This window comes from Sphaeramia orbicularis, chromosome 14, assembly GCF_902148855.1.
Source record: "Sphaeramia orbicularis chromosome 14, fSphaOr1.1, whole genome shotgun sequence".
In the NCBI taxonomy this organism is placed as follows: Eukaryota; Metazoa; Chordata; class Actinopteri; order Kurtiformes; family Apogonidae; genus Sphaeramia; species Sphaeramia orbicularis.
Genome location: NC_043970.1, coordinates 24124818 through 24147970, shown reverse-complemented (window position 1 = coordinate 24147970; position 23153 = coordinate 24124818). Strand labels below are relative to the sequence as shown.

The window sequence follows — 23153 nt, the reverse complement described above, 5'->3', positions numbered from 1 at the left end:
ATCAGAGAATCAAAGGCATTATGGTTGTGTTTTAATGCATTTGGGTTTAGAGTATTTCCACTGGTACAACTAAAGCTTCAAAACTCAAGGCCACTTTGACAGTAAACATATTTTTTTCTCTCACTGTAGGAAAACTCTGTCAGATATGGAGTAGCTGGCAGCTGCTTCCTTTCACACTGTTTTGCTGGAGGATTTTCAGTCTGTAGGTTGGGCACGTCTGGCAGACAGGAAGATTTGGTTTATTCATAACAGGGATCCTCAGTCACAAGCCATGACAGGTGCATGTGAACAGCTTGACCCAGAATGACCTTTAGTGACTTCCTAAGCACAACAGTTGTGATACTGACGAACCGCACTCTCTGCTGCTGTCATTAGACCGGACTTAACACAGAATACGGCAACTATAACCCCTGGTCGGAAAGCCTATACTGACGATTTATTTATTTTAGTTTGACAATTTTTTCTGGACACTTCATTTCCTACAGTCTTATGGCCAAATATTTTGACTGTAGGATCATAGAAGGTTAAACTGTTCATCTATGGGCAAGTATGAGCAAAATAATCTTATCACATCAACTTAACTCAATGTTAGGACAGTATTTAACCCTTTCATGCATGAAATATGAGAACCTTAATCAAGATTTTTTTTTTCCTGAGTGTTTTTATTCCTCTTTAGGCATAAAAAAAAACAATGTGATTGATTTTTTTTTTTTTTTAAATCAACCTGTTTTTCATGGAGTTACAAAAATGTCCACTCAGCTACACCGTGAATCTTATTCTTGAAGCAAAGAAGCATGTATTTAAAATCACTTTATCATAAAGTGATATGAAAACAGTGAAATGAAACCATGTTTAATGCAGCTAATCTGATGTTTTCTCACATTTTAACATACTCTAATACTAGTTATTACTCACTTCATGGACATAATACGCAAAAAATAAATATTAACAATTGATTTCCACTCAAGAACCAATCAAGAACAGCAAAGTTACAATAATGGTATGAATTGCAGTTTATGAGATGATGCATAAGTGTCCACTGTGTTGGTTGATATGGAACTAAAACAACAAAACCCATGAATGTACATGAGTAAAGCTGTAGAGTAACTGTCCACTGTAGTGACCACTATGCATGAAAGGGTTAAAGGGCTTATATTTTGCTAAACCCCCTTTTATTAGTCTTTGGTACATTTATTTGTGTATTTGGACCCTAATAGTTCAAAAAGTTTGAATGTGAACCCTCCAGGTGCTGCAAAGCCCATTTCAATTCCTTCTTAATTTGTTTTGTTATGGCACAACATTTGCACATATAAGGTCAAGACTTCCGACGAACATTTCTCCGAGTATGCCACAAATGGTTGTCAGCAGCAGCGGCTGTAGTCCATACTGAAAATATGTCCAAACTTCGAGCTGATTACCTAAAATGTTCAGTTGCTGGTTGTATTAATGAACACAAGTGGCTGAACGGGGCAGAGCAGCACAGCCAACAACCTGGAGGAGGTGGGGCATTTACATTTAAAGGGCCAGCGCTCAAATGCCACATTTACACTACATGGAACCAGCTCGAGTCGGCTTGGCTCGGCTCGACTTGGTATTCCTGGAGAGTGTTTCCATTACAAGATACTACCGACTTTACAGCACCTGGTCGTCATAGTGATGCAGCGTGTTACTTCCGTGTCGTCTGTTCAGAGAGTCGCTGATAAACTCACTCGTTGCGCATTGTCTGAATTTTTACGTCGGCCACCTAAGACTGAATCTCCTGGACCGACCATGGTGTAGTTTTGGGCTGTTATCATGTAGATTAATGTACCGCTATATTTACTGTCATCTGTTTTTTATAAAATGGCAGGTCACAGAGAAAACTCTCTGACCAATCAGTGGTCTGCAGTGTCTACACATCACGTTTTAGTATCTGGTCCCCAGTCCTGGAACCTCGGCGGAGGTGATACCAAAAAAGTAGTACCGGGTACCAGATTCCAGGTCTTTTTTCGTAATGGAAACGCAAAAAAGGCCAAGCCGAGTCAAGTCGAGCCGATACCACGTAGTGGAAATGGGGCAAAAAACAACCCCAAAAATAGAGTTGTAGATTAGGGCTGTGTATTAGCAATATTCTGGCGATACGATACAAATCCCAATACTAGGATCACGATACGATATATCACGATATATTATGATACTGTTGAAAAGGCAATTTTTTTTTTAAAAGATTATTTCCTGGAAGAACTGAATTACACTAGAAATATGCACAAACACTAAATACGTTTTTATTCGATCACAACAGGATCAAATGCTATATCACACAATTTTTCTAATTCTCCTAGTTTCTAAAGGAACTACCATCTGCCTCTCAGACAGTAAAAAATGTTTTTAGGATGCTTCAAATAACCATTATTTAATAAAACTGTGTTAAACAATAACAAATAAGATATAAATAATAAAGAAAACAAAAAAAACAAAAATGAACCTCCACTAAATCTGCATTTGAAAAAATACCTAAAAATATCAATACAGTACTTTTTAATATCGATACAGTATTGTGAAATGAAATATTGCGATATATTGCAGAACCGATATTTTCTAACACCCCTATTGAAGATGGCCCTGTGGAGTTTAATAAATAAAGAATTCAAACCCAAGTATAGTATTTACAGTTTATGTAGACCACAGGGAAATGGTTTAAAATGCATAATTCCATTTTTTTAAAAAACAAAATATCCCTCCTTTAAATCAATGTTTTTGGATTGAGTTTTTAAGTGACTGAATGAACATTAGTATAATCATGAAATTATGAATAATTACACATACATGCATTGTTGTCTTGTATTATTAAAACTGAAGTGTAACATGCATATTACCTAAAGGGAACATGGGAATTTAATTAGAGTGACTATTTAGACATTTACGTGGGAGTGTTGCTGAATCAGGACAATGTTTAATTAAAAGCCATGTTACATTAAAGTTCAACTGACCCGTTCTGCAGCATAATCAGCATTTTGATTAGCTAATACAAGACAATCACATCGAAGACCATAAAATAACCCACTAAAAGCATTTAAAAAGGTATAATACAGCATAATAAATAATATTTTAAGAATTACAGCAGTATTTTTCATGACCATTTTGGACAATGGTGATGAATCTCATGTAAAATTATTAAAATAACTCAGGATGATGAAATACAAGTGAAAGAGTGTAGCATGTTGAATTAGCATATACAGAACAGTTGTTTCCTAAAATAATCAGAAAAGGTACAACAAGCTTTAACACAGGAAATCCACTTAGTATGCCTCTTCACACCAGGCATATGTTTCTTCCAACCAACTGTAAGAAAGTGCACCAGAGCTCTTAAAGGTGTTTGCATGGTCCAATTAACACCAGATGCTAGCCCTTAGCTAACTTACCGAACCTCGTAATGCACAGACCTCCAAGGAGTGAGCATGGTCCAGTTAGCACCAGATGCTAGCCCCTTATCTCACTGTCTTCAGCCAAAAAATATGCATAAATTAGTTCCACTTGCCTACCCTGGCCACCCCTATATTTCCATTGTAAGAGGCTTAAGGCTGCTTTAGGCAGAAGAAACATCTATATGCTGTAAAAACTGTAGCAAAACAGTGGTAGCCATTTTTTGTTAATAATGCAGGTTAATATATAATGCAGTCAAGGAGGTACCACATTCAACTATAGTCTCATTTCAGAGGGAAAGCAACACAAATATGGCAGTGATATATTTTTTTTGTTCATAAAATCGCATCTTCTCCATTGTAGACAGTTAATAACATCAATAGTCGCTTTTCCATTGGACATCTGCACAAAACTTTACCAATATTTACTAAATGTCGAAAAAACAGAAGTGTGTAATGTCGTTTTTTTTCCATTAAATCACAAAAGTGATGATTTGTTTATTTATTATCACAAGATGACACTAGAAGTCATTCCATAAACATGGCGACGAACGTAAATATGGTGTTGATTTACAGATATATTCATTAATATTATTATATATTACCCCTCTATCTTGGACTAAATTTAAAAAATGATTAGGTTTCCTGGTGTGTCCACACATACCGTGACATGTTTCTTGTTCTTTTTCGCTTGTTGTAACATACGTCAACATCCGTTTTTTTAATTGACCTGACTCTAGTTGCGAAAAAAGGTCTTTCCATTGCAGTTTTGCGTGATATACCATTTGCGCTTTGCCCTAAAAACCACCTCTTGCCCAAGGTTATTATCGTTAATGAAAACTAACAAAATGATGAAAACTAGAATTGAAAAAATATTTTTGCTAACTGAACTAAATAAAAACTATAATTAAAAGAAAAAACGATAACTAACTGAAACTGTTATTGTTTGCTTACAAAACTAACTAAAACGTATAAAAATTATGGGTAAAATTTCCTTAGTTTTCGTCTTTGTCAGTGTCGGATTGATACGAAAGCAATTTATTTCACTCTAGCAATTTTAGCTAACGGCACCATACGACACTTCACGGTCCGTCACTTGTGGTCACTTGTCGTTTAGTCGTCTTTTGGTCTCCACTCTACCTGGAAACATGGAGACTAAAGTTGGGAGAAAGCAGAGTCCTGTATGGGGTTTATCTGAATACGACGGCAAAGAAGATAAAATAAACAACAAAACTAAAATTAATACTAAAACTAAGCATTTAGAAAAAACGAAAACTAATAAAAACTAGCAAACCTGCTCTAAAAACGAATTAAAACTAACTTAATAAGAGAAAAAAATTCAAAACTAAATAAAATTAAACTATAATGAAAAATCCAAAACTATTATAACTTTGCTCTTGCCAGCGCAAAAACTTTTAATCGAAAAATGAGACTTTTGGCGAAATTGTCGTTTTTCCATTAGGCAAATTTTTATGCGCAAGTTGTATTTACACAGTTTGAGGGTAAATGGAAAAGCGACTACTGTCATTTAAGAAGTGGGGTATATTTCTAGTTTCTGAGTACATTTCATAGTATGATTTTCTCATTTTGTGCACATCCTATAAATGAGAATTTTCAATCTGAGCAAATAAAACCCTCCAGAGTGGCTTGTTTCTGTTCACCAATCAAAAGAACTTTCAGCAATCGAAATGGACAAAAAGCTACTAGTGTTTGTTACTGATCAAGCTGAGCCACAATATTAGATTTAAATGACAAAACTTGCCTCAGCACAATCACAAACACTATGCATTAGTGAAAGCACTTGAATTCTTGGGTACATTTTCAGAGTTGTGTTTCACATACTGCTGCGTTTTTGATTGCCTTAGTGTAGCCACTGTAAATTGTTATTTGTAGCTTGCCGGAGCACAAGTTATTGATGGCAAATTACATATTGCCAAGCAACAACAACATGCCCCGTGACAAAAAAAGTGTTTCAGTGTGAATGATCAGAGCCTCAGAGGTAAAAAGATTTGCGGTTTGTGATTTTTTTTTTCCAGTGTGATTACTACCTAAGGCTAAAAAAGAATTATACGCTTGTAGGTCAGGTTGACAACTTTATACGTCTTTTTCATATTGTGTTTCTGCTGAAAAGATACTGGTACTAAAACAAATTCAACTCGGTATCTGTCACACAAGTAATATAAAAAACATTTGTCATATTTATATTATTGTCAGTTCAGTCAGATTGTTTCAAGGAAGAACTGTCCGTTGCAGATATAACAGATAATGCACTTTTACACTACATTTGTCATACCTTTGTTAGATAGTAATTAAAAATTGTGACAAAACTGTGACTAAATTGTGGATATCCTCTCATTTCATTTATTTCTATTAAATTAACCCTTAAAGACCTACAATTTTATTCTGGCAACTTCCAAATGAATGTCTCTCTACATCTAATTTTTCCTTAGTGATTCAAAACATATTATTCTATCTTCAGCTTCTTTCAGTGAAAAGCAAGTATTTTCCTATATTTAACATACTGACCATGTCAGTGTTCATTAAAGGGGTCATATTTTTGGTAAAGCCACTTTTATTAGTCTTTGGTTCATTTTTTTGTGTATTTGGACCCTAATAGTTCAAAAAGTTTGAATTTGAACCCTCCAGGTGCTGCAAAGCTATCTTTATATTAATTTTGGCAAAAATCCAGTGGATTTCTACAACCTGTTTTCATTCCTTCTTAATCTGTTACGTCTATAACTAGTTAAATCTCAACATTTGGTAAGACTTCCAACGAACATTTCTCGAAGTATGACATAACTGTTTGTCAGCAGCAGTGGTTGTAGTAAAAACTGAAAATATGTCCAAACTTCGAGCTGATTACCTAAAATGTTCAGTTATTATTATTTTTTTTTTATTTTTTTTTTATTTTTTTTTTTTTATTGTTTATTTAGCAGGGACAGTACACATTAATGAACGTTTCTGTAAATGTGCCAGTATTAGCAAAAAAGCTATTTTTCAACTGTTGTCCCTGGGTAAGATGTAAAATACCAGCATTCATACAATTAGAAACATTTTTTTAAAATTAAGGCTACACCCACACATTACATAGTATTAGTTCACACACATCATATTACACATTATATTGGTTGTATTAATAAACACAAGTGGCTGAATGGGACAGAGAAGCCCTGTCAACAACCTGGAGGGGGTGGGGTGTGAAGTGGCTCATTTGCATTTAAAGGGCCAGCGCTCAAAACGACCTTTCTGGTGTCGTTACTCAGAAATAGGTTTGAAGATGGACCTGTGGAGTTGAAATTATGAAGAATTCTGACCCAAGCATAGCATTTACAGTTTATGTAGACCACAGGGAAATGTTTTAAAATGCATAATTCCATTTAAAAAAGCAAAATATCACTCCTTTAAAGCGTAAATCCAAAGGTTATCATGTCAGATCACTGAAAACTAGAGCAAAAGTGACTTTTTCAACAACATATATCATGGACTGAACATGAAAACAAGCATCTGCACCTGCTGCCATTGATCAAATTGCATAGGTTTTACAGCTGAATCAGTGTTGGAGAAGATGAGTGTTTCCATGTTCACAGTGGAAACTAGAAACATCCATATGACTCATATCTGCCAGTGAAAATCTGAGATGTAGTTAGCATTTTATGTGCATTATTTAAATGCATTGATAGGATTAGTTGTTCCAAACTTATGGAACATTGCAGATCAGTAGATGCTTTTGGGCACCAGCGGTTGTTTCAGTTTTTGAGGGTTAAACTGAAACTAAAATGAATTTAATATTTAAGGCAAATCAAGAAAAAAAAAACAAACAAAACTATTGCCTGAAGATAGATTAGTTCACAAACTAAGCCCTCATTGTGAATTTAAGGAGATTGAGGCAGAAGGCATAACAGAGCCAACTTGGTTAAGAATGAAGAGAATCTACTTAATAGAAATTGACCAGCTTCCAATAATAAAAGCTCTATCTATAAGAAATGTTCTAGATGTATAAAGTTTCCTCCCAAACATTAGCAAATTACTGGTGCCTGACTAGAGCCTGATCCTTTGGCTAAACCATCTGAATACTGGAGTGAATGAATATTTCTCTTACCATATCATGCATGCAAGTAGTAAAATACAAATATAGAAGTGGGAATGCATAATTCCTTCCATGTGATGTACCTTGAGACATTTCATGCTTGCAGAAGGCAAAGCTTTGACTCTAAAATTATGCCAATTAGGCTAATGTTGTTTACAGCATCAGAGCGTCAGTGCTGAATAGCCCAAAGAAATGTCCATCACTGAAAAAAGCAGAGTGACAAGAAAGCAAAGACTGAGGAGAATTTGACAACAGAAAAAAGATACAGCATAGAAGGAGGTAAAATTTGGGTAAGAATTTAGATTTGGGTAATTGTCTGAAAAAAATTCAAGATCTATGTTCAATTGAAGGGTTAAATTATAGTCCTAATTAGAGGTTTATGCAGGGGTTTTCTATGGTCACATATCTGGTTGAAGATGGTTTCTTTCTAATACTAATGACTAATTACTAATATCCATAAAAATAGCGCATCTTGGTTTTTACAGTTAATTCTGAGCTGTTTTTATCATCCAATAATGCTTAGACTGTCAATTTGGAGAAACCCTTAGGTGCAGGTTAGCAAATATTTTGCTAAATTCCAACTTATCTGTTATGAAATCTTTTAATGAAATCTTTTATCTCCCCTTTTCTCTCTTACATGAAATAGGCAATGCACAAAGTACTCAGGTAACAGACTTTTTTTCTGGCACAGATCCTCACTTTAGCCAGTTGAAATGACAAACATAGCTGATGGCAGACTATATCAGTTGTACTGTAGCTAATTAATCCGTAAGTGACTCGCCAAAAGGCAATAATGAAACTCTGTTGTCTCTATCTCTGAGAAAGATCATTTATGTGGGGGGATAAAAAACACCACTTTCTAATGTTCTAGACTCATTTACTGCAGAATTGCAAACAGATGTGCATCTTTGTGCAGTTAAAAGCAGCAGTCATCAGTGAAAGAATGTAGTTGTTCACATCATCTGGTTTTGAACAGTGAATTCTCTATAATTGCACAGATGAATATTTTTATATTTGCCTTTATCTAAATTCATCTTTATGCCTTTTATCTGTAAAATATTCTTGTAAGCCAGGTCGATGCATTCAATTATATGCGGGAATAGGATCCAGATTTACCTCAGTTTAATTTTAGTGACACAAATTACAGATTCCCTGGGTTGTACAATCTTATTTATTGTGCATTCTTTAATAGAGGTGCTCAAATGCACAATTTTATTTTCAAAACCGTTTGCTTTTTCTGTTCCAACATCTCAAAATATGCTCACAGTGTGTCATTAAAATAATTATCACACTGCAGAAACATCAGAAACTAAATTTATCAAACATTGTGTCTTCTTGGTTTGTTTGCCGCCTGCGACTGAGTAGTTAATTGATGATTGTCTGACTGAGTGACTACACTTGTAATTCACTTAGCACAGTCAAACAGAGGGATTCTCATCTTTGTTTAGTTTTGGTCCTAATGAACACTCTCGCATCTGCTGCCCCCTACGCCCACACCTCCTCTCAACACATCATTGTTTATGTCTTCCTGCCCTTTCTTAATAGTTTGAGGGAGCCGTTCTAATTCCATCAACAGCCACTCACTCTGATGATTAGTGCCAGTCCACTGGTGGCCTGGAGGTCGCACAGTTGTTTGTTGACGTTGCTCTGAAGTAGTGCTCAGCTGCAGCATCTGACTAAACAAATTGAAGATGTGAAAAGCTGGCTCAGTGGTTGGTAAGTGTGACTGTACACATTGACAGCAGGTGATTGTTGATTATTAAAATCATACGCTGGGATGTGAGAACCAAGTGACATGTCGCAACACTACCACAAACACAATGAGTCTTGTTTATCAAGCAAATATACAAGACTATTCTAATAATAAACAGGCATGGCCTCATTTCTCTGTGAAATGGCTGATGTTATCATTTGTGTCAAATATGGACCCAACAAGACTGCTCAGGAAATAGAATTTCAACAAGGCTGAAAATACTCCAGATTTGTCTGTGATTGTCTACCAGCTGACAGTATAAGCATCCCCACCGGCCTGAGATCAATTTTGCCGTAACCTCGTCTCTACTGCCATTTTCTTTCCAGCCTCACAAAGGAAAAAAAATAGCGAAAATGTTTGGCTTTTTCATTTGGGCTTAGGTAAAAATGACAACTTCATAATGTTAAAGGTGCACATTTGTTATATTTTAGTCCTATTTTATTGCAATCCCTAATACAATGCATATAATATATTATTTGTTTTACCAGGCCGCTAGAATGTTTGGCTTATCTACATGATTTACATATTTTAAGCTCAGCAGCCATCTAAAAAGCTAAAGTGTTTTGCATCACACAGAATGAATAATGCCCCTTCAAATTTCAGTCAGACTAAAGCTCATAAAATGCATGACAAACCACCAAAATTGAGCTTGTACAGCACAAATGTACCCAGGGGAGTTGCACCCCTCTAGTTAGCTACATTTTCTAAGTCACTGGTTGAGATACAATGCTACAGCCCATTAGAACATTTGAGGATGTGGGCAGACTCCTAACAAAACAGCCCAGTTTGAGCTAGACTCACTGTCAGAGCATCCCCACAGCACTTTCATCTACCCGCTTGCTCCCACCCGCAGCATTGCATGACAACTTTGGCTGCAGCAATACTGGCAGGATCTTGCAGCCCCTTAAGGAACCATGCGGTTATACTTCCCTGTAGCCATGATATTCTGAATGCCTGCCTTGGTCATACCATCTTTCATGTGAGAGGAACTTCCGAATACAACCTTTCAACACTGTCTGTCTGCGTATACGGAGGTAACAGGGAACGAAATAGTAAAAGCAAAATGACTACTACACAGTGTTGTTCAGTTGTGCATATGATTTCTGGCAAAAGCTACAGTATGTCTCAATGTAAGAGCTGAGCACTCACTATCTGTAAATGGTCATATAGTTTTGCAATTCCACTCTATCGTACATATGTTCGTTGTAGACATGTACTTATTTATTTATTTCATTTTATTGTCTCCTTGGTCAGTTTTTTTGTACTTTTATTGGTTTTAATGCATATATATATATATAAGTATGTGGACTATGTTTACAGAATTATGTGTTTTTTCTAGTATCTAAACAACTGCACAAGAGTTCCTATATGTATATGTATGCATAAATGGCAAATAATTTTGAATCTTGAATATGTTTATAGTCTGTAAAGTGTTTAATTACTTTTTTTTTATTTAATATTGTTTGTTTTTTGCACTATCTTTATGCATATACACTTTTCTTCTTGCACTTTATTCTGTTGCTGCCTTGACCCTTGAATTTCCTCATTGTGGGATCAATAAAGTCTAATCTAATCTAATCTAATCTAATCTAATTTGTGATAAGAAAACCACATTACGAAGGGGATTTAAATTTCAATCAACATTTTTGAAAATGCATGTAATTTTACAAGCATATGCAATACATGTGATGCCATCCAGAAAATTAAAACGATCACTTTCTTGGGGATTAGTTACACACTATGCATAAACGCTGATCTCACAACTGGACCAAATGCACACAATAAAATGCACAATTGTACAAATTCATTAAAAGACCTAAAGAAGACCGGGGATTGTTTACCACCATCAAGAAAACATATGACCAAATTTCAGAACCATTAAAGCTGCTCGAGTGAGACAAAGATATCACTGTGTATATTAACAAACAGATATTAAATGTATGTACAGTATGTTTGGTAGTTAATGTTTTTTTAAAGAAAAAAATCTGTGTTCAGTTATTTTGCTCCCACCCATATGTGTCTAACTGCTCTTCAAGCAACTGAAAAATGTGTCAGTAATAACAATGACTGCAAAAGTGATAGTTAACTCCGAAAATGAATTCTGAATGCTGGTGTGGGCAGCAAAATAAAATGAGTTTTATTGTATTTAAGTAGGATCCACAAATCCCCACAAAATCAGTCTGACACAGTCATTGTGTTCATAAAGTCAGACTCTATTCAGTCATGGGAATCAGTGAAGGAGCCATAACATTTGTCTCCTGACAGTATAACGACAGTTTTAGGTCTCTGGTCTCTGAAAGATGGAGAATTATTCACTATCCACAGCCCAAATGTACTGTTTAAGATGCACAGTGTAAATGTAAAATACAAAATAAATTGTGATTACAGTTGTGGATATACTGTAACATACTCCGTCAGCTTTAACTGCAAATTGTTATTGTTGAACAAATCAATGCAGTATCCCTTAACACTCACACATACCGAACACCCTGAATTTCTGTAAGCAATAATATTTCCAAGACTGTTCCGCATTATTGATTTGAAAGAAAAGAGAGGAAGCAGCACCAGTAAAAGAAGACAATGTAAATAAAAGTGTCTAATGTGGAAAAAGCAATAAGAAAAGGAAAGGATGCGGTGCACAAAAAGACACAAAGACATCAGATAATATGTGGAATGTGTCACCATTAGGTTCAGGGCTCTTATCTTAGTTTGTCTTCCTTCCTTTTCTTTCCATGTCTTGAAAATAGAGAATCCAAAGTGGGTGACAAATCAGAATGTGTCACAACAGCAGTATAAAGGCCATCATTTTCAAGGAGACCAGTCTATTCCAAGCCTTATCACAAGAAATATTTAAGTCATTATGTGCAACATGTCCACAAGCTAATTCCAGCATTGTAACAGAGAAAACCCAACACAGAAACAATTTCATCAGTGAGTAAGCATATAGAAATGTGTGGTTAAGAAAACGCTCTCCGAATTTTATATGAAATTGCAATATTCTGTTTGCCTGGAATTCCCAATTTGCTGCTTGTGTAGCGCATCCCTGAGAGAGTGAGAAACAGAGAGCAGGAGAGACGGTGTGGGTGTTTGTGTGTGCATGCATGTATATCTGTGTGTGCGTCCAAGCATGTGTGCATCTTGTTCATGGCAAGAAATCAGCTCAGTTTAGCACATAATGGAAATGTGAATAGCCCAGAGCGCCTCTCTCCCACACAGGGAGAGAACTGGCTGGGAGCAGGCTGCATCTTTCCAAATCCAAACAGTGAAAGGGAGTAAGCTAGGTTAAAATTCTGCCCCCTTTCTCTCTTTCTCCCTGGAGCGATTTACAGTTCTGCCCATACATTACTCAAACAGGTCATCCAAACAGGTCTCACTAGCAGTCTGAAAACATATTCACACACATACTGCATGTGCACATCTTGCTACGCAAAACCCCAAGCATGCCAGACATGCTCACTCTTTTAAGTGCATTGGATAGGTGACGTAACTCATATTATGACATGACACCTTCTAACCCTGTCCCTTAGTACAGACACCTCAAAATGTTATGCTTAATTTAACATACACGCCACCTTTCTCAGATACAATTTTAACCATTCCATGATCTCATACACACCACAAAAAGGTTACCAACCTCTATTCATGCTGCCTATTACCTTTATACAGCTGCTTACATTTTTTTCATTCTTTCATGCAACACAGAGCTGCTTGACAGAGGCATTACCGTTGTGTGTGTACCCAAAGGGGCTTGATGGAAACTCAGACTTACATGCTACTTCTAGAGATGCGTTCCGGCTTACGGCCTCTCCAAGATAGTTGCGGGCCACGCAAACGTAGCTGCCATCGTCAGGTTTGCTTCGTCGCCCATGGACGATACGTAGAAAGAAGAGAGACCCACTGGGCAGCAGCATACGGTGTGAGCGAGGGTTGTCGCGGTCAGTTTCAACGCGCTCCCCATCTTTGTACCATTCCACCGTAGGGGTTGGACGTCCCTCTGCCTTACAGTTTAGGGTGGCTGGTTCCCCTTTGGACACAATGAGGTCAGAGGGGTGCTCCACAATGCGAGGAGGGAAGTCCTCCTGGCGTAGACGAGACCCTAAAGGCAAAGAAAAAGAGGGAAATATCCAGATAAATTAAGACTCCATAGAAAATAAATAATGCAGTTTAGCTCAGTGTGCTTAATGTATGGGAAGTTAATCATTTATTTCAAGATCAAGAAAAAGCTCATTTGCGCGAGTAAAATAATGTCTGTCTAGCAACGGCTGCTAATCATTAAGGATAATCCTTCAAAGAAAAAAATAAGCTGTTGTGGATCTACACCTTCTGTATGTATGCAGCAAAAATATATAGGCCAATTAATCGGTGTGGCTGATTAATCAGTGTCAGTAAGACGTTTTACAAACCGCTGGTATTAGCTGAAATCTGCCTCAAATACTGGCCAATGGCTTATATTAATCTTCTTAACTGCAATTACTGACTTTGAGGGAAAGTAAGAGTTGAGGAAGTTAAAAACTGCACCTATAATTCACATATTTTATAGACTGATATATATTTTACATTTAGCTTATCGACCAATGGCCTTTACTTTCATGTTCAGTGATCCAGATTTATTTATTTAGGCATTTATTACCTTAACTTTGATGTTCAGTTTAATAGCTATTCAACTTCTAATTGAGTCAAAGACTTCAATTACAACATTGCCTTTTTTTCATGAGGTTATACTGCATGATTAGTTAATCAGCCTTTGCTTGTTCTAATTTATTGCTATTATACTGATTTTGGAAAGTCCATTATTGCTCATGCTTTAATGGAAAGCTTTAATAAATGGCCCTTTTTCCTAAGATCTCATACTGTTGTTGCATTTTTATAGCACACAATAGGGTTTCACCAATCTGCAATTATAGTATGGAAAAAAATATTATAGGATTTTATTACAGTCCATGATAGGGAAGTCGATTAGACCCTTAGTGGCTGCACTATATGCTCTGATACTACAATACTCTGGCTTCTTTATTTACTTTCACAGACAAGAGATGAAGAGTCATTACATCTCATTAGCTTTTTCATTAACACGTTCCATCAAACACTGACATCATCAAACATGTCTCAGTGGGTGTAGAACAGAGACTGCTACATTTGATTTTCCACTTTGTAATATTGGAGATGTGCAAATAATACAACTAATTTCTTCATCCTTACAATATAAGGATGCAAAATGCACAACAGCATAGGTTAATATGTCCACTGGAGACTTATTCCTTAGCAAATGTCACTAGAACACCAAATCCTGACCACACTGATAAGAAAAGAAGCATAATTGGTGTAACCTAACCACATTTAACAACCCCGATTCTGCTCAGGTTTTCCATTTCTTTGACTATGTGAACACCTTAGGTCAATTTAATACAGTTTTGTTAATGCCACCTCTAAATGTCACAGAGGAATGACCTAAATGCATTTGTAGTGTGTTTGTTTGTAGATATCACAGCTCTCACCCATTTCATGGTCTATGAGCACATTATAATATCTGTGTTAAAAGGTCTTTCTTTTTCTTTCTCCACATGTAAACGAACTTTGTGTTTGATGTTAGGGTCACTAAAGAAGGCTATTTGGACTGGCATTGGTTAAAGAAAATCAACGTTTGAAAAAATAATAATAATAATGGCAATAAAATAAATGTTCCACAGGGTTTTTTGCCCTTTTGGTGCTGACAAATACAGACAATTACAAACATGTGTCCCGACCACAAACCAGAAATCTGCATGCAAGTGGCAAACAACTTAGGGTTCATCAGTCTATTAGATGACTGAAGTGCTGCCTGGAAAATAAAACCAATAATTCAGCTATTTATATATGATTTTGTTGAAGTATAGTAACTTAAAACACAGGAGTAAGTGAGTAATATAATTTGTTGCAGACATAATTTTTACATTGTGCTTTTGTATTATTATCCAAAAAAAAACTATTGCATGTACTTTTACAACAAATTGCACACAATGATTGGAGCAAAATGGACTACCAAATGATTAAAATTGATGTGACTTTACTTATGTATGTTAAGAGGTTTGTTGACAAAAGCATGCCATTAGCTGGTGCCAACGCACCAAACCATTGGTGGTAAATTGTATTTTCAACATGCTTTTAAAACCTTATACATATTTCTCTGGGATAAACAGTATTTATGTGGATCCACAATGGCACACAAACACACATTTTATGGAATACTGACTTTTTCTAATTGGATGCCCCATTATCTGGTTTCCACTGTGGCTAATGTACAGTTTGGGATCTGTGCTGTCAGACAACTGAATTTAAATTAGATGATTTAAGTTGTGGGTGGCACATGGGCTCAGTGGTTGGTACTGTTATCTAGCAGCAAGGTCCTGTGGGGTCCTGTCACTCATTCAGGCCTGCAATGGACTGGCAACTTATCCAGCAGGGGTTTCCTCATTTTTGCTCAATGCATGCTCTAGCTCCCATGACCCTGAATATGAATAAGTAGGGATAGAAAATGGAAGGGTATTTGGTTTGTTTATGTGGCCCCTTATTTTTAATGAAGGCATTTTAAAAGCTAAACAGTCCTGTGTGGAGGACTTCTGGCTTGCAAATGGAAACTGTTTTGCCACAGAGGGTTGGTTCTTTGTACAGGATCAACACAGGCTCCACTAGCTGGCTTATATGTGGGGATCTGTCCATGGTGCTGAAAGAAAACTGAAGGGCTTGCTGTGAAAATTGGACATTGACGTGATACAGTTAACAAGCAGGGGCCATTCTGATTGAAAGCACTTTGGGGTGACAACTGCCTATTATAAGGCTCACAATAACCACAATTCTAGCGAAGAACCACCTTATTTTTACCATCGTCAAATATAAAACTGTCTCTTAGATTTGCTCTTTCATTTTAAAGCCACCTAAGTCACAATCCTAAACATGGCAGTGCACCTTTTACATCTGTAATATAATATAGTACACACAGGACAGTGATGCCCCCCTAACAGATCACAGATACAGTATTGCCACAGGGGCAGTCAGTTATGCACTGCCAACTGACATATCCTGTAGGCTCCCTACTCACAGATGTTTCATTGACTATCAAACACTAAATCCAAGCGATTAAATTGCTTACTGAAATACGAGTTAATTACATTAACTGCCGAAACTGCAGAATTTAACACTGACCAATAATAATAGCCCCACAGTTAATCCTATTTTTGAGAGACAATGCACCACATTTGAGTAGATTCAACCTTCATGTATGTTGAAAGGGTTGAACAAAACATAAGAGACCCTTCACAGTACATCAGCAACATTATTTATGAGTGAAGCTTCTTTTTTTTATGAATCTGTACACTATAGAAGGATTATTAACAGTAATGAGAACTGAGGTTGGATTTTATGGATGTAAACATGTGCTGTGCCAAATAGTCTAGAAACTCTGTACTTTAAGCCACCCAAATATGATGCCTGAGCCTCATGTACCACACTGACATGTAGTCACATTATACAGTTGTGGAAAAAATTATTAGACCACCCCTTGTTTTCTTCCATTTCTTCTTCATTTTAATGCCTGGTACAACTAAAGGTACATTTGTATTGATAACAACAAAAATAGCTCATAAGAGTTTAATTTCAGAGCTGATATCTAGCCATTTTCCATGCTTTCTTGATATCAACCAAAATCACTTCAGTTCTTACATCAATAGCTATAGCATTGTACTGGAAAAACAGTGCTTTGAGGCATTCCATGTTTTCTTTTCTGTCTGTTTTAGTCACATGATACACACAGGAGTTAGTACTTGACTGCATAACCATTGTTTTTGATGACTTTTGATGGTCTAATCATTTTTTCCCCAACTGTACAGGCTAAATGAGACATATTAGTACCCAGTATCTCATGATAAGAACGCCCATTCCTGTGAGGGGACTTGGACGTCTCTTGGGTCCAGCTGATTCTGTGGATATGTACAATATCTCCACCGTGGATGAATTACCAGAAGACCCGATGAGCCAGGGCTGAGTTTCCAGACTTCATGAATAAGCATCTTTTTCCACAGCAACATTAGACACGTCAGCTACAGGACATGAAGCTCTATCATCAGTCTGGGCAACCTTTGACAATAACTTCAGATAAAAAACAATTACACTGTAATTGTAAAGGAAGGGAGGTGTGTGTATAAGCTTCAAGTACACAACAAGGAGGGCAAGGAAGTTCTATTGTGCCCATAGGAGCTCTTGATCTTGGATATATTCACGGGCATGCTGGTAATTTTAAAGCTGTCAGAGACTGTATTTAAGTAACAAATGTGTTCAATTATTGCAGCCCTTATGAATAAATAAACTTTAATCTCCTAGAGTCATTAACACTTAGTGGAACCACATCTTTAAATGAAGACTAAATTTGCTTAAGAGGGTTTTTAGGTGTTTTTTGTTTTTTTTGTATGAATTCAAGAGGAACAACAGATACAGCATTGCATGTGGTAATAAATAAATAAATAAATAAATAAATAAGCTTTAAGTCACAACTAATGCGCGTTTTTGCAGCCCAGCATGGAGCAAGACATGGTTTTCCAAACGCATCATAGAGTGAAGACGTAAACTTACCTTCGGTTTGGGTGTACAGAAGTCCACAGAGAAATAAATACTGTAGAGGACCCATTCTGGCATATTGGCCCCGGAAGCTTATCGGCGCATGAATTCCACCTCTAACGGGAAAAAAAAGCAAGCAATCAATTAACCAATCAATCCTTTTTTCACTTGTGAGACTTTGTGACAATTTACCGTTTACACTTGAGTGAACCAAAACAGCCAAAGCAATGATTTCAGCCGCAAAATAAAAAAAAAATAAAAATATCAACAACAACAAAAAAATCTCATTCACATGTCCATTCTTCTTCTTCTTCTTCTTCTTCTCCAAAAGCGCACCACTAAAGCTGTGGTCTGTCTACTCTCCGACACGCTGGAAATTTCTGCAGTCACCAATTGCAAACATCATCGACGCCCATAGACATTCCAATTACCGGAGGTTTTCCACAGATACACCATTCCTCCGATACTTTAGGAGGACGGATCGAGGGGTAAAGCATCCATCCCCACGCGGGACAAGTTCAGGGATGGAAGGTGGAGGTTGGAGGCAGAAGTGAGTGGCTGCACGGTGCAGCACGGAACAGCACAGCCCCTCCTCTCATCTCCTCTCCTCTTCTCTTCTCTCATCTCCTCTCCTCTCCGCTGCCCTGGGAGAGTCTGACTGGAGATACAGCTATCAAACACCAGGTCGGAGCAGTAAAACTCTGACCTGCAACATTTTACATTTATTTCATTATTATTTATATGCATGCGTTTACAAGGACAGTTTAAGTGGATTATCATTACCTGTAGTGTTATTTTTATGCAGAAGAAAATACATATATATATATATATATATAGTGCACGTTTTGATATTGTGTGCAAACAATTCCTCTAGTGCAGTGGTTCCCAACCTTTTTTGGCCAGCGACCCCATTATAACATGACACATTTCTGACGACCCCAGACATTCAAAATGGAACCCTTTTTTTTTTTTTTTTTTTTTTTTTTTTTTTTGCTAAGATTAATTTGTTTTTGATCATGTAATAGTTTGCTGTACTATGTTGCAAATAAACATTCATTTTAGATGACATTTAGTCTATATAATGTATATTATTATGGATGGAGGCAGAAAAGCCAGGTGTAGATTACTGCACAAAGTGAGAATTTGATTTTCCTTGGTCAGGATATGTACAGTCAGTCCAGTTTGGATTTACAAGGCTGACAATTAATACTGAACAAACAAGCACTCAAACTGTGAATTATGAAAGAGCTGCAGCGTCTTAAACCGACCACAATGAACATTTGGAAGATAAACAGTACCACAGTGCTTCAGTTTCAGCTTCACACTTTGTCATGTCTTTTATGGATTGGGATTGTCTCTGTCAACTCACCATATATTTTTTATTAGTAAGTTTTTATTGTTATTTTTATCAGTTACTAGAAATTTCTGGCAACCCCAGACATTCAAAATGGAGACTTTTTTTTTGTTGTTGTTGCTAAAATTAAATTTTTTTTTGATCATGTAATAGTTTGCTATACTACGTTGCAAATAAACATTAATTTTAGACGACATTTAGTTTACATAATGTATATTATTATGGACAGAGGCAGAAAAGCCAGGTGTAGATTACTGCACAAAGTGAGAATTTTATTTTCCTTGGTCAGGATATGTACAGTCAGTCCAGCTTGGATTTACAAGGTTGACAATTAATACTGAACAAACAATAACTCAAACTATGGGTAACACTTTATAATAAGTACACACTATGAAGCATTAGTTAAGCTTTAACAAATACTGAATTCATCATTTATAAAGCATATTTCTGACATAAATACTCATTTATATAAGGTTTATAAGCACAGTTGTAAATGTTTTACTCATCATTAAAAGCTCATCTACAGTGTGCTGAATGATTGCATTTTCATACTTAATAAATTATGGATTCAGCATTTAAAAAAATTAGTATTGCATCACTTACAAACCAGTTATGACACACATTTATGCTTGCACATACACTATTCAGACATGTACTTATGGTTAGTGAATGTTTTAGTGGGTATTTTATACTAACTCACACATTTATTTTCCAATAGATGTCCTATAAACATTTATCAATACAGGAATTCATTATTTCAGGTAGTTATAAAGCACTTACTACTCATTAATTAAGTGTATGGTGTGAACTCATCTAAAGTGTGGCCTATCTATGTCATATAAAGCATTTACAAATGAGATTTAAAGGTTATCAGTGCCTAAGGACTCACAAAAGTGTCAGTTATTCTAACAAAGGAAAGACACAGCACATGGGATTATTAAAACAAACTGCATGATTGAATGATTATGATTATGAATGATTAGTCAAACGTTTATAACTGTGCTTATAAACCATGTACTAATGAGAATTCATGTCAGAAATATCCTTTATAAATGATGAATTCAGTATTTGTTAAAGCTTAACTAATGCTTCATAGTGTGTACTTATTATAAAGTGTTACCAGTCTATGAATTATGAAAGAGTTGCAGCATCTTAAACTGACCACAATGAACATTTGAAAGATAAACAGTACCACAGTGCTTCAGTTTCAGCTTCACAGTTTGTCATGTCTTTTATGGATTGGGATTGTCTCTCTCAACTCACCATATATTTTTTTTATTAGTAAGTTTTTATTGCTATTTTTATCAATTACTTGAAATTTCAGGTGACCCCATTGGAATTCTAGGCGACCCCACATGGGGTCCCGACCCCAAGGTTGAAAAACACTGCTCTAGTGTTTTCATACTGTTAATAGATGCCAGTTTATTGTTTTGCCTTAAATCCTTCTTTTCATTGTATTAACATAAAACAGTGTCCTTTGTGTACACATTTGACTCATTCAAAGCAATCCAAAGAAAATAAGAATCCTCTACCTGCCTTCACTGTCTTACACAGTTTATATGTAGCTTCTTTACCATTGTTTCTTTATTTTATCTAACGTTTATCCTTCTCAACAAATAAAAAATCAAATAAGACCTACATTCTGCCAAAAGATCAGCAGTTGAAGTCAGACAGTTTAAACAAGGGGCTCCAGTTTTACAAGCAGCAATTTTATTTTTTATGTTCATTGTAGAAAAAGCAATTAGAAAGATCTGCAGCTGTACAGAAATGGCACTTTATTCCTGCCCACCACCTGAGGTGATTTTCCTCCCTCGTTGTCAATACTGCTCAATATTGTCAATAGCATTATAAATGCAGTGCCTCACCGTGAGATGAGAATGAGATGGGCTGTATCAGGTGTTATTGATCAAGAGGGTGAAATTAAACCATTTTCGGCACAGTGTTCACAGCACTAGATCGAATAATAATTGTGTACGATGGCTAAATCGAGTCTGTATGAAGGGGGTGTAAAGTGAACACAATCATTCAGATTGGATGGATCTCATCCATCAGAGTACGATGTGTTCAATAGATGTTTTTTCTGTTAGATTATTCTTATGGCAGCAGCACAGTCCACGGTGTTGTAGAGACCTCGTCTGTGAAAAGCTTTTTGTTGTAACTCAAAAGCGCAAAGCTTTAATAAAACTGAAGTACAGGACAAGTGACATTTTTCAAACAGTAGAAGATGAAAAATAAATGTCCCCGGTTATTTCTTTAACAACAGCAAGCAGAATAACTAATATGGGTAGTGTAACTGTCTAAGTCTAGTTTATGAATGAATAGATTGAATCTGACCTTAAAGGTAGGGAAGGAGGTAGGTTTTCTTGGAGTTTTTTTTTTTTTTACTATATCGCTTAAAATCCCCTTCACACTCTGATTGCAACCAATTAATTAAATGCTCTAACACAAAAATAAAAAAATTTTTTAGTCACCTATGGAACGGACAGGACTGAAAAAACACCATCCAATCGTTCTAACTGGCCCATCGAAATGTTTGAATGGTGATATGTCTATCAAATTCAATTACCATTTGTCCCTCCCCCCTCTGCAAGTACAATCCAGTACTCTGGAGGTGTGGCTTTGGGGGGGGAGTCTGAAGAAAGGGGTCTGGGCTTTTGAATTGTGTATTTTCAAAATGTAGCTTGCTCGAACCATTTTTCCAGTATCTCCTACCCTGCCTTTAAACTATTCCACATACCCTCCTTCGGTAGCAAAATATCTAGAGAATGTCATAAACTCAGTCATGGTGCTATTGATTGGAGAATGATTTTATTATTATTATTATTATTATTATTATTATTATTATTATTATTGTTATTATTATTATTCAGCAACATATACAAATTGCACTTAATGAATGACAGTATTCCCATATTCAGTGTTGAAAATATGATCTCATAACATCACACTGAAAACTGGAAAGCAACTTATAACCTCTAACACTAAAATGTCTCAAATTTAATGACAATCAAAGTATTAGTATACAGTATAAAGTTATGTAATGAAGTTAGATAACAATAGCAACTATAGTAAATGGTGACTCATGACTGGGCTCAGGCTGAAACCACTGGACCTGTAATAACTCATGACCAGCATAGCATCAACACAGGATTTATACTGTATACATTACACAAAACACTGATTTTACAATGAATCGTTGCATATTTTGCAAAGTAAAAGCTGAAAGCATACCACACTGTTACCTATGAAGTTGGAGTAATTTTGTTTTCTTACACATTCCTGTTTTTATTCCTATTTATACCCATCAGTAAATCACCTTTGACCTGATATAATGATTACATACTGAGTCCTAGTTACACTTATTATCTATCCTGAATAAATCTCACTGGCATAATCATTTCATGAGAAGAATCACAAATATATTTCAATTATTATGGGCAACAGTGTTTAACTTATGCTAGGCTGACTTAAAATTATATTAATGAAAACATATCTTCTTTATGGCTATTTTTTGTTTGTTGTATAGCATTTTTTGCTTTGATTTATCCTGAATAGACGGTAATCTAAATTCATCAAGTAAAACCATGTTCATGAATCATGTTACTGTACCATGGATGTTACAGACGTGGAATCAAATAAAAACGCTTGAGGAAACCTGAGTTATTCAGTGTACTTACAGACACCTAACTTAAGGCATGAAGACGCAAAAGAAAGCCACTGTATCTATAGAACACACCTACAGCTTTAACGTCTGGGAAAGAACCTTTGTGTGAATAGAAGATTAAATAGAGAAATCCATCAGAAAATGGCATATGTGGCATATGGTAAAGATAATTGTGGTAAAAAAGCTTTTGATGCCTAGCATAAGGTTAAAAACAGGAACCTACATTTATTGAGTAAGGTGATTTGATGTTTATCTTTGAAGTTGAATAAGATAAGCAAGGCAGAGAAAGACTCCATCGCTCATCACAC

At 36.0% G+C, this 23153-nt stretch overlaps 1 protein-coding gene across 4 annotated transcripts in view; it reads right to left on the bottom strand.

Moving 5' to 3' along the window:
* Window positions 1-18440, bottom strand: part of LOC115433098 (roundabout homolog 2-like) — a 102389-nt gene extending 83949 nt beyond the window's left edge. For 2 of the 4 annotated variants that reach the window (XM_030154315.1, XM_030154318.1), the window contains exons 1-3: window positions 18020-18440; window positions 17843-17943; window positions 13011-13337 (exon numbers count right to left, since the gene is read on the bottom strand). In XM_030154315.1, the coding sequence (XP_030010175.1) occupies window positions 13011-13337; window positions 17843-17897 (382 nt within the window). In that variant the 5' untranslated portion in view covers window positions 17898-17943; window positions 18020-18440. Of the gene's footprint in view, window positions 1-13010; window positions 13338-17842 lie in introns of all 4 variants that reach the window. The other 2 variants (XM_030154317.1, XM_030154316.1) reach the window with 2 other exon arrangements.
* Window positions 18441-23153: the final 4713 nt, after the last annotated feature.